A 13031-nucleotide genomic window follows, 5' to 3' on the forward strand; every position below is an offset into this window, starting at 1 on the left:
TCTTAATGGGCAGTCTAAGTATCAGGTTTAGTCCCTGTTCTTCTATCCTGAGTTCTTCAACATCCAGTTATACCATCCTTGGGTCAGCATTATGCAGCTCCCCGATTACAGTACTGCATAGTGAAGTTCTACATCGGGGTCGGCAACCTTTCAGAAGTGGTGTGCCGAGTCTTCATTTATTCACCCTAATTTAAGGTTTCGTGTGCCAATGATACATTTTAACGTTTTTAGAAGGTCTCTATAAGTCTATAATATGTAACTAAACTATTGTTGTATGTAAAGTAAATAAGGTTTTTAAAATGTTTAAGACGCTTCATTTAAAATTAAATTAAAATGTAGAGCCCCCCCAGACCAGTGGCCAGGACCCGGGCAGTGTGAGTGCCACTGAAAATCAGCTCGCATGCTGCCTTCGGCACACGTGCCATAGCTTGCCTACCCCGTTCTACATCATTACATTTCACTCTACAGCTGTTAAATTTCCACTCCCACTGTAACAACATAGATGCCTGCTAGATAGAACAAATTCATGTGTACTAGTCTGGGTGATTTTCTTTTCCAGGATCCTTGCAGCTGCTGCATTCTTCTATTCAGTCAACAGTCTTTCTTCCTCTACAGCAGTGGTTCTTAACCTTTACTGCAGCCTGCATGCCCTTGGTTCTCAAAAATATGTTCTCGCACCCCTTATCAAAAAGTCATTGAAGTAGGTCAGTTCTTTAAACCTAGATATATCGTAACTATAGAATGAGAGAGAATTCTATATTTTAATTTTGCAGTTAAAATTTAATGCCGTAATCGTTAAATGTATGTTAATAAATATATAGGTTTGATGAAACAAAGTAGTTGTACTTACGTGCCTGTGCTTAATTTGTGTTTTCGATGATTTATGTTCTAAAAAAATCTGGCATCCCCAGAAAGGGCATCTCACAGCCCTAGGGGGTGCGTGCACCCCAGGTTAAGAACCACTGCTCTAGTGGGTGACAGAATTGTCCAGATTTGCTCCTACTTCAACTTTTCTCCCATAATATGAGAGATTCTTCCTTTCACATTTATAAACAAAGTGGCTGATATTTCACAGTCTTCTCTCTTGCACTATGACTCTTCTTCCAAAGAGCAGTCCCTTAGATATTTTCATTCTCTTTAAACAAATCATTAGCGAGAGACTATTTTGCATGGATGAAACTGAACTGTACCACAGTCTACTGGATTAGAAAATTCTTTAGGATTTACTAGGGTTTATCTATTAGTTTGTTTAATCATCTCAAAACCAGAAAGTGCCTAAATGTACAATATAGGCAAGATCATTTTTATTTTCTGAGTCCCAAAAATGATTGGACTCAACAGCTCATTCTGTTCAAACTGTTTCCACTTTTTAAATTAAACAATAGTAAAGCAAGGAAACCCTGATGGTACTACTGAGAATTAGATTCTGCATCCCTCCTACCAGCTCCTTAATATGGATTGAGAAGAAGAAAGTCAGAAAAAGAAAATTTTCCATTTTACTTATACTTCTTAATGCTGAGAAGTATTTAATCTTAGGAGAGAGTTCCCTCAGTGACACACCACTGATGGGCATAGAAAGGCAGATGAACAATTCCCTCTGGCAGAAGACACTACTGATCTAAAGGGAGTGGGTCAGCAATGCAACATTTACACAGTTATCTTGCTATGATTTGTACATTGTGCTTCTCCCTACCTCTTAGAAAAGATCTAATAGCACAGATAACCATCATCTTTACAAAACATACTAAAGAACACTTGCAGATAGATCAACTCAATGGAAAGAACACTTCTCCTTATGCATTAGCCTGGCTTTCTTGGTGTTTATTCATTGAGATGCCCCTCCTGTAATTTCCAGCATGTAGGTCCTTCACTGACAGTTTAGTACCATTCTCTTGCACTTGTGCACTTTCATTTCAGTGTCTCTAAGGTGGTGATCTTTGTACATTGGAAAGCTAATACTTTAAATGACCACTAGTCCAGTGAGGCCTGGAGGTATTATGGGGGTAAGAAGCCACTAAAAGTAGACTTTACAACTGCATCCTCCTTTACAGTAAGTGTTCTAGTAAGATCTCTATTCATTTTATTTTGTTAGCTAGCCAGTAGAGGTTTTTATAGTTTCCTGTGTGCAAAAAGCAAAACAAAAACAACCCTCCCACAAAACCACCTCCTTTTTACAGAGTTGTCTCCTAGCACAATTGCAGTAAGATCACCTTGTTGAAAGCATTTTTAAACCTTTGGCATTACTTGTTGGCTTCTAGACTGGAAACATAAGTTGTGTGTTAAAACACGTTAGCTCATTTTTTAAACACTATTCAGCACCTCAATTAGACAGAGGCTGATATATTCAAAGCCACCTAAGGGATCTGGATGTCCAACCCTCATTAATTCTACTTAGTGAAAATTGAGCATCTAAATCCCTTAGAGGCAGGCTTAAAAATTCAGCCAAAAGCCCATGATGTTTTAAGGATTTGCAGACTAGTCACTGAAAGGGACCAGGGCATAGGCAGTCAGGCTAATAGTTTATTCCTGGGCTAGTGCCATGCATCAAGGGGTAGCTATAAGGGAGCAGTCAGCAAGCATGGGTCAAAGGGCTTGCAAGAGCCAAAATCAATAGGCAAGATTCAGGCCAAGGTCGATGTCTGAGCATCAGGAGTAGCTATCAGGCTAGAGTTAGGAGGCAACCGTTTGGGTCAAAGTCAGGCTGCATGTACAGATCAGAGAGTGAGGCTGAGTCTGGAGCTGCAGCAAGCCAGAAATCTGCATTTGCCCCGACAGCTTCCTGGTGCACCCTCTGAGGTTAAAGAGGGCTGCTGTCACTCTGCCCCTTCAGATGGTACTTCCTGTGGTGCTAATCTCCACAGTGCCACTGGAATGCAACTCTGCCTGGCCTCCTTGTGGTGGTATGGGACTGTCAGCTGCTCCAGGCACTGCAGACCCCAGTTCCAGTCCCTTACAGTCATGGTCTGCCTTTGGGGACTCCGGGTTTTTTAAAATCACTGTCTATGCCGAAGGCTAAGTAGCATTAAAATTTGCTAATTAACCAGTTAGCTAACATGTTTTAAATGCCCACTCATCATGAGAGTTCAGACTTTGAAAACACTTTTACAAGAAGAGCCTATTCACCTCAAGTGGCTATCTGAAGTCCTTTTGACTACAGACTTAGAAAAAGAACCCTATTCTAATATATTGATGCCTGAAAATGCATTATAAGTGGTGTGCTGCAGAAGTGCACTGTATACGAATAGAACACTACAAAAATTAGATTAACAAAAGGAAGTTCTCTGCGTAGTGATTGGGGAGTTAGAAACTGGTGCCTTTTTAAAACAGTGGTATTGTTATCATTAGGATGACAAGTAGGAAAGAGTAAGGCTTGATAAGGGAGGGCTATGCTGTAAAATGTCATGTAATAGAAAGATACTGCGTATGTAGAAGTAAATGATATTTAACTATGCTGGTCAGAAGGTATTTTAGAGTCTTAACTAATAGTTTATGAACCTGGGCTAGAACTTTACTTAAAACATTTTATCGGTCTTACCAACCAGCAAAATTAAAACTATGACTACATTTCTTCTCTGAATCACTGCAGTTTTTTTCCTCAGGCCATATACTTGCTGTAATCAAAAGATGGCACCATTTCATCTGTCACTGAATCAGTGCTAGCTTCAGAGTTACAATGATGCAAGGCAAATTTTCTTTAAAAATAACAAAGTACATTGAGATGAATACATGGAAATAAGCAGCATTCCAAAAAGGCTTCCAAATAGAAGATGAGCTCTTCAGGGGTACTGGCTTTAGGCAGTAGGCGAGCAGATCACTGGACCAGTCCCAGCAATAAAACTTAAATGCTCCCAGCCTCTGGAGCAGATGCATTGATCTTGCTGTAATGCATGGTTCTCATTGGTGGGCAATATATTCCCTGAACGACACTTGTTGCTCTTGAGTCTTTGTGATTTTTCTCTCACCGTCCCCTATCCAGTGTTCATTGGTGCCTCCCTTACATTTGGTGATGGGTAAACACAAAAGCCTTGCTGAGGGAGTATCAATAGGAGAGAAGCAATTGATAAAGTGCCAAGGCATATAAAGATTTTAACAGCTGGAAGGGAGAGAGACTTGGGGTTATTACCTGCTACCCAGGAGATTCTCAGCATCAAGTCAGCATTGTGATGAAGAGGGCGGAAGAAAGCACAGCACGCTTTGACCAAGGACCCTACAAATTGTGATCCCCACTTTACACAGGCACTGTAATTTGCCTTAATTCAATAATACTCACTTGAAATCTACTATGTCCAGTCTAAACAGTACAAAGCACTTCTAGTATCTCCTTTCACTAGACACCTCCTTAGGCTGAATATTAGGTGAGGGAGATGGGTGATAATGCACTGAATGAATCTGTAGCATCTGACCAGGACCTCCTTGGATAATGGGGAAGGGCGAAGCCCAGTCTGAGTTATGAAAATTACCTGTTGTCAGCAACTGGTCACAGCAGTGACTATAGAGGAACTGAGCCCTATTCTGTGGCAGGTGTAAACAAGGGTAAGCTGCCTTGCATACTACTTCAAAAACCTGTTGGCTTTTTAGGAGGAGGCCAAGTAGAGCTACCGCATCTATTATTTTTTATTTGGAGTCTTCTCTTGTGTCTTAGACAGCTGAAGCCTGCTCTACCTAGCAAAACATTCCTGAAGCAATTCATCTTCTGCCCTCCTTCTCTCCCCGCCTCAGCTTTCCTTTTCGCTTTCATGAGTCTCCCTTGGGAGTCAAACTCTTTCCTTCTGTTACCTTATGTCCTGTCAAACCCCTTTTGCCCCACAACTCATAACCCTCCACTCTCTCTCTTAAAAGCTCCCTTTCCTCCTGTCTTTTCTGAGATTTCCCCTTTCCTTCTCTTCCATTGTCCCTGGCAGCTCCTAATATAATTTGGAGGCCTCCTAAGTCTGCTTTTCTTTCTCTCTCACTCCCCTTCTGTACCCAATGGTTTTCATAGTATGATGAGTGGGACTGAAGGAATGGGGCAGTCAGGTTTCATGGGGGACCTTGGTTTGAGTGATAACTGGCTCAGGAATGCAAGTTGGGCCAGGGTCCTGATGGACAAGCACAGGCTCCTCAGCATTTAACCCTGCCTTCTATGGATGCTTAGTAAAGATCTCATACAACTCCCGCTTCCTGCCATATCACTTATTGCTTATGAAATACAGTGCAGCAGTTTGTCAGAAGCTCTGAAGTGCAGCAACTAGTAGCGTAAACCATGGTATGTGGCCTGGCAGCTGCAGGAACTTTGGATTCTTCGAGGAACCTCTTCATATTCCCACTTGTGAGATCCAAGGTGTCTGTGCTGCAAGCTTCCGGAACCTTCTGGAAAGCAGTGTCACTCACTCATCCATTCCATCTTAGAGGATGTTGCAAATATAAAAAGGAGGGGAGAGCGACCCCACCAGCCTTCAGTTCCTTGTCATAACTGAAGCTAGCAGTAGGGTTTTTCCTTTCAAAGGAAAAGAGGAGATGGCCTGGGCTTTGTATGGCTCTGTAGAAGTAGGAGGACCTCCTCATAAAGCCTATCTGACGGGGAAAGGTCCTTGGACTCCATCGCCTAAGCTGGCACTGAATAAGTCCAACATCTCTTTCAAAAGTTGTTCTGCAGGAATGGGTTTGGCTACCTCAAACATCCCTGTCAATGGGAGAGGCTTCTCAAGCTGTTCACTGTCAGGGTCTCTGAGTCTGTCCAGGTTCATGTAGGAGGGATGTAGATATGTGCTTAAACTGGCTCACTGGCCCTTGGCTCCAGTTTCCAAAGAATCTGGATCTGCAGTACTTGGATCTAATAGCCAAGCATGGATTGTGGGAGCTGCAAACCCCAGATCAGGATCCAGCAGTTAAGTCTGAATGTGAGAGCCATACAACCTGAGGAGCTGTAAGTCCCAGCTGTAGATATGTCAGCCAAGCACAGATCCAAACCTATAAAAAAAGTAAAGAAAAAAACAAAGCTGAATACAGTTTTGTGGCTAACATGCATGGATCTGGTTCCAGAGTCAGAAACCAGGCCTGTATCTGGATTTAACAGCCAAACATGGTCCAGATTACACAACCAAACACGAAGGATTACCAAGCATTACTGTCAAGGGATCAAATTAGCTGGGATTCAGCTAGTATGAGGACCTTACACCTTTGACTGTTGAGTCATTTGTATCCTCGAGGTGTCCAGATCAGTGGAGTCCACAACTGCAGTTCCAACGCTATCATTGTTACATAGCTGCTCACCTTGCAGATTTTGTGCTCAACATAGCCAGCATGGAGGTCCTCACAACAGTAAAATGGGGAAACAAATTACACGTTTCTGATCAGATCCAGCATGGTGCATCTCTCACTTACAGGGTAGTTTTTTAGTATTTTGGTTCCAGAACTGAGAGTTTCTTTGGTTTGGGATAGACCATCTAAAATTCTCTTGGGCTACCGGCTCATCTCTAAGCAGCAGAAGTATAACTAGGTTAAAAAGAAGAATTAGATAAGTTTACGGAGGAAAGGTCTATCACAGAATCATAGACTTTAAGGTCAGAAGGGACCATTACGATCATCTACTCTGACCTCCTGCACAATGCAGGCCATAGAATCTCACCCACCCACTCCTGTATCAAACCTGCATCTGAGCCAGTGAAGTCTCAAATCATGGTTTAAAGACTTCAAGGTGCAGTCAACTGAAGTTAAACGGGTGTTAAAACCAAACCCAGCACTTTAAATAGTTCGACTAAAATATCTCTTCCCTTCACACTTGCTCATTTTTCACTCAATTAAATCTCACTACTTGGCCAATCAATCTTCCAAGATGGACAGGACCTGAATTTCAAATGAAAAAGCCAGAACGACTTCCCCACCACCTTTTTTCCCCTTCTATTAACAGTGTCATTCAGGCTACTTTATATACCATAAAGTAGCAAAAAAGTACTTAAGAATGCCCCCCCACCAACCCCCCCCATGTACCTCTAGCTTCATTCTAATCATCTCTAAGACGTTAACCTACTTACTCTCTAATCCACTCTTGCTTCTGAAATGGCATCTGCATTATAGATTTTTGGACTTAAAGCACCTGCTATATCTAACACCCATCTACACACAGGCGCTTTCAACAGCGTACAAATATTACCAGCCCCACTATAATTGCACTTACTAAAAGCAAAACTCAGACTCATCACAACTGTACTCTGCACTGTATCGTAATAGCAGTGTAGACAATGTCCATACTTCAACTGCACTGATGCAAGTGGTCCACTCGGCATATAGGTTTCCATAACCCCTTCAGTGACTCCCATTTGCAATGTCTTATATTCTCCTTAAATTGCTAATTTATTGTTTTGAGCTTCTGGAGAGCTTCTGTAAATTTATATTTTGGGAGTTTACAGTTCACATTATAAAAGTGTTCCAGCATTTCTTCAGCTCTGGGTTCCAACTCCCACAAACCCCATTATGGGAACCCACAGGACAAGTACCCACAACATGCAACTACTGAAACATTTGGAGAAAATGCTGTGTTTAGATATGCGGAACACATTTTACACTCCTTTGGACACAATAGTTCACCTGAGCCATTGCAAGTATCAGCAATGTGTTTTCTAATGCACAAAAGTCTTGAGGGATATTGTTGTCTGCTAATTATCTATCCAGTAAGAACAAACTTAGAATGGAAATGCTTCAGGTTTATAAGCCATAGTTCAAAGTGATTTTTAAGAGTACTTCCCGAATTTAGGCAGGGCCTTACAGAATCAGACTATACCTTAATCATCAGTGACTTACCATTCAAGTGACAGTCCTGCCAATGTAATTCTAGTGAAATATCTTAAGTTTTAAGCCAGAAAAATACTGTGCACATTATAGAGCTCATTAAGTTTGTGTACGGGTATTATTTAACAATTTAGAGCAACCAAAGGGCATGATTTATCTTTTATCCTAAATGTACCCAAGAGATAGTTGGCTTTTATTTAGTGTAAATCCTATTCTAAACTTTTGGTTTTAGACATACAATAGATTGTAAGCCTATAGTATCACGGCAATCCTGTTATTGAGGACCTTTTAGTGCCAGCCCTATATTGGAAATTGTCTTATAGAGGCAAAATCCAAGTTTTGGAATAGATCTCAGGAAATTAAAATGTGTTTGCTAACTTGCCAGCATGTTTTAGAAACTAATTTACATAGCTGATACAATAAAGAGCCTAATTTACCCATGGTGATTCATGGCATAATTCTGCCACTTGTACTTGCTTCGAGTAATACCCTACTCTTGAGTAGTCCCAGTGGGCTCACACCACAATTGCACCTTGAATTTTATTATGATAGTTAAGACTATTCAATGGGGAGTCTCCCAAAATAAAGTTCTACTGAGCATGAGTAAGGATAGCAGAATCTGGTCCTTAAAACAGAAACTAAACTGATTGGGAAGTGTGCACATAAATGGATTTTGGAAACAATAAGATACTGAAAATATCCTTTATTATTTTAAAAACAATTTTATTCTGTATATTTAGAAATGTGTAATTTTAATAACTGCAAAGAAAAATCAGCCACACCTGAATAGCTAATAACTGATTAACAGAATGCAGTGGTATATTATCTAAACAGTAGTAGTGCTGATGTGCCATAATAAATTGTTTATTAGTAAAAAAATACATTTCAGGGCACATAGTATAGCTCCTTATCACAAATTACAGTAGGGATATTTTTCAAGATTTTAATCAAACTAGAGAATTCAGAGTTATAGTCTTCAAATGCAGCACTTAAAAAGGTAACAACATTGTGCATTTTTAAAAAAATGTTCTTGTTTGTATATTGTAGAAATGCTGCTTTATTGCTGCGGATGTCAAAGTTCAAGGCTCAAAAGGTGTGAGAATACAAAGATATCCTTAAGAAACTTTGTTTTGTTTTTTTATATATTTATATATAAAAAGGTAAAGCTTATAAAAGTTAATTTACAAACCAAGAACAAAAGTGGTATGCACGCTTTATATACAGGCATTCTATAACATCTATAAATTTTCAAATGCATAGCAGAAAACATACCATCATTTTCTTCTGGCTCTCTTCTGGTTGATCAACACAAACAAACAATACTTGTTCTCTAAACCAGCAAGTTCACAATAAGTCACTTTATCAATCTGTTTCATGATATATTATTTAGTTAAGCACAAAAGCCATACAACCTTAGTAATACAGAGAACTATGAGAACTAAGACTATTAAAAACATGAGGGTAAGGCATCCCTGCTGGTTAATATGTCTGTAGTAGTGTGTTGGTTAATTTACAAATCCAGAGAGGCAACTGAACCATAGTCATCTCACATGCTTTTTATCTTTCCCATAACAAAAGAAAACTAACCATGTTTTCATGTACAGTAAGTAGACGTGCTTTTGTAAGCCTCACAGTAGAGGAAAACATCTAAGTTGTGCTAATCAAAAGTTTATCGCTACTTTATGGGACATGTACACCAAAAGAGCCATCAAAAAACCAGAGATGGAAATATAGTATTGTGTATTTTAACACCCCCACCCGCAAGTTAAAAAATAAAAACGCCAAATTCTGTAGTTCAACCAGTGGACTATGAACCAAATTCAATTCTTCTGTATGTATTCCATTGTACTTTAAATTTTAACAATGAAACATTAGCTGTGTCCATTTAAAAAAAACCCCCAAAAAATCCAACATTCGGAACCCACAAGAACCCCACCCTGTTTCCATAGTACACTTCCTGTTTGTGGCATATATTCTGACCATGGTTCAAGAGTGTACTTGCTAACCATTGTTAGTTAAAGCAAGATGCTTAAACAGTAAGTTCCGTTAATACTTGATAGAGTCATTCCGTTTATATGTAAGGTCCATCTCAGTTTCACATTATTTACTCAGTCAGCTAATTTAAGGATTAGAAGTGGTCAATTAGGACTGAGACACAGTTTGCTCCAACAAGATAGTTTGGATCTCCAGGAAGAGACTTGTTCTGCCAGGTTTTGGGGTCACCTGTGGGAGGAAAACACAATGTTGGTGTTTAGAATCGAACATCAAACAGTGTACATCTTGAAAGAACCATGTTTTTTGGATAGTACCTTTTAGTTCAGAATCAACATGTTTTACAATAAAAAGTATAGTTTGTATTTTACTCAGAAAGAGTCCAAGGATGATACAATTTTCATTTAGTAAACTTATTCTTGTTGTGGTAATTCAAAAGAGACTTGGTTATACTCAAGGACTGTTGTACTTACAAAACAGATTTGCTCTGCAGCAGCACCAACATAGTGCTTTCCCTTCAAATGATCAAAATTAATCTATATTGGATACTCACAGGACTTTTGTATAAAAAAAACAACAAAAAATTTGGACATTTACTAGGCTACACGGACTAATCATAATTTTAACAAAGACAAGTCAAAACTCGCTATGAAGTGGGGGAACTTTATTTTGTATTATGAGTAATTTTATCTGAACACAGTATACCAATAGTACAGTATAACTAACTGAAAAAAGATGGTTACTTACCTGTGTCATAACTGTTCTTCAAGGTGTGGATGCAGACATGTGCCCAGTGCACCAAAGCCAGAGAAATAGGCCTAGCAGTATCAGTAGGGATGATGCTTGTGCCCTTTGCTTAATGGTCCCTCCCCTGACTATATATGGGTCGTGCTACCCTAATCCCCCTCACACCAAACCTTAGGCTGGGGATTCTGTTGCAGAGCGGACAGAGGGTAGGTTGTGAATACATGTCTGCATCCACATCTTGAAGAACAACAGTTACAACACAGGTACGTAACCATCTTTTCTTCTTCAAATATCAGCAGACATATATGCCATGCAGGTGACTCACAAGCCGCTTAATGAGGAGGTGGGGCTCAGAGTCTATTTAAACAGTGGTAGTAGAACTGCCTTCCCAAAAGTTTACATCAGCCTTTGATGCTGTGGTGATAGCATAATGTCTAAAAAAGGCCGTTTACTGGAGACCACATTGCAGGTCTGTAGATACACACTATGGAAACATCTCTAAAACATGCTGTTGATGTTGCTTGAGCTTGGGGACATAATCTAAGCCACTCCAAAAGTCGTAGTAATATAGATATCCATTTAGATATGATTCAAGCTGAAACCAATTGTCCTTTCATCCACTCAGTGTAAGATATGAATATAGACGAGGTAATGAATGAAATGGTTTATCCTTTCCGGATAAAATGTCAAATACCATCTAAGACGTTCTTCTGCACCCAAATATGATTTAGGGGAAACATACAGGTAAGAAAGTGACACACTGTACCTCAAAGTAGCATCCTGGAGCCCCCATATTCACCACTGTGATATGATTGATAAATTTGGTACAACACATGCCTTGTGAGGTATCATTTTAAAAGTCTTGATCTGTTGAATGTTAGTATTCTGTTGGATTGTATGTACTATCATTGTATGTGAAGTAATGAAGTATTGCTGCATGTGCTTGTGGGAGGCGGCTGCCCCACCCCTATGAGAGATTGGGCTAGGGCAGGCCAGAACAGCTGCAATGAGAGGCAGCCAATCAGGGAAGACCTGAGGGAGAGCCAATGAGAGCTGAGCAAGTGGCGGCCAATCAGGGCCAGGCTCAGCCCTATATACAGGCTGCCTAGGAGAGGAGCAGGCAGTCTCTCCCAGACCTCCAGCAGGGAAGGTCTGTCTCCTGAGCTAGGAGACCAGCACTAGGGGAAGTGCCAGGCTGCAGCCCTGAGGAAAAAGCCTAAAGGGTGCAAAGGGACAGAGGGGAAGTGACGCAGGGAGAGTGGACAGCAAGCGAAGGGAGAGAAGGGCAAGGAGGCTGCCACTAGAGGGTCCTGGGTTGGGACCTAGAGTAGCGGGTGGGCCTGGGTCCCTCCCTTCCCCCTTACATTGCACCTGGCTGTTGGAAATGCCCATATTGGACTACACCATACCCCTTCCGTCAGGGGTTAGACTTTGGGGGTGTAGGTGGCCACTGTGGCAGGTGGAGGAGGACTGCTGTTAACCCCCTCTACCCCTCGGAAGGGGGTGAGAACATACTAAGGAGGCACTGCCAGAGGACAGTGTCCTGAAGGGGACGCCGCGAGCAGAAGGGAGAAACACGGGTCCAGGCACCAACGGGGGATGAGAGACGGATGGCACACCACCAGGAAAGGGCGCTCCTTATGGACTGCACTAATTCCCAGAGCGACCAGTGGGAGGTGCTGCACTGGTGAGTCCTGCCCTGTCACAGTGCTACTGAAATATGTTGAGATTAGGAAACTCCCACAGCTAGCTTTTCAGCTGCAACAAAGGATGGCCTGACAAGTGTTGAGGCCCCATCAAAAAAAAAAAAAAAAATCCACTTTCCCAGATTCTTCTCAGAGTGCACACAGGCAATGGAGACTGCCTGGTACCGACATCACAGCAAGGATCTTTCCAGCAGTTAGAAGAAAGTATAAAAAGAGAGACTGTATCATCATCACTTGGCCTCTCGCCTCCCTCTACCCCCCACCCATCCCAAATCTTAATACCTTGAAGATTATCTAGAAAACAAAGACTTTGAGATCGGGAGATTGATTCTAAGCTGGAAAGGAGTTCAGTCTGAGTATTAAGAACTGTAAGATGCCTGTAACAGACAGTGGGGTGAGAGGCTGTTAGATTCAAATCTTGCTTAGTCTGTTAAAGTTAGAATTTAGACTGCGAATTTATTTTTATTTATTAGGTAATAAACTTTGATCTCTATGCCTGCTACTTATCACTTAAAATAAGTCTCTCTGTAGTTAATAAAATCTGTTTTATATATGTTTTAGGTTGAAGTACTTGTGAAATCTCAGGTCAGATTACAAAGGCTGGTGCATGTCCACTTTTCTACGAAGAAGTGGCAGATGTATTAATGATCTTGCATTGCCCAAAGGAGCCTTGAGCAATGCAAGACAGTATATTTCTGCAGTGCAAGGGGAGATGGACTGTTGTCTCTCTGAGTGGCTCAGCGAGTATTCATGCAATATAGCAGGGTGTTGGGCTCTACATGGCCATGACTGAGTGATCATAGCGCCTGGAGGAGTGTT

At 41.0% G+C, this 13031-nt stretch overlaps 1 protein-coding gene across 9 annotated transcripts in view; it reads right to left on the reverse strand.

Annotated features, from left to right (window-relative positions):
• Positions 1–8469: 8469 nt before the first annotated feature.
• Positions 8470–13031, reverse strand: part of TJP1 (tight junction protein 1) — a 308887-nt gene continuing 304325 nt past the window's right edge. For 7 of the 9 annotated variants that reach the window (XM_032779749.2, XM_032779728.2, XM_032779720.2 and 4 more), the window contains one exon: positions 9809–9990. In XM_032779749.2, coding sequence (XP_032635640.2) covers positions 9896–9990 — 95 coding nt within the window. In that variant the 3' untranslated portion in view covers positions 9809–9895. Of the gene's footprint in view, positions 9991–13031 lie in introns of all 9 variants that reach the window. The other 2 variants (XM_075069579.1, XM_032779736.2) reach the window with 1 other exon arrangement.

Source organism: Chelonoidis abingdonii, chromosome 9 (genome assembly GCF_003597395.2).
Source record: "Chelonoidis abingdonii isolate Lonesome George chromosome 9, CheloAbing_2.0, whole genome shotgun sequence".
Lineage (NCBI taxonomy): Eukaryota > Metazoa > Chordata > Testudines > Testudinidae > Chelonoidis > Chelonoidis abingdonii.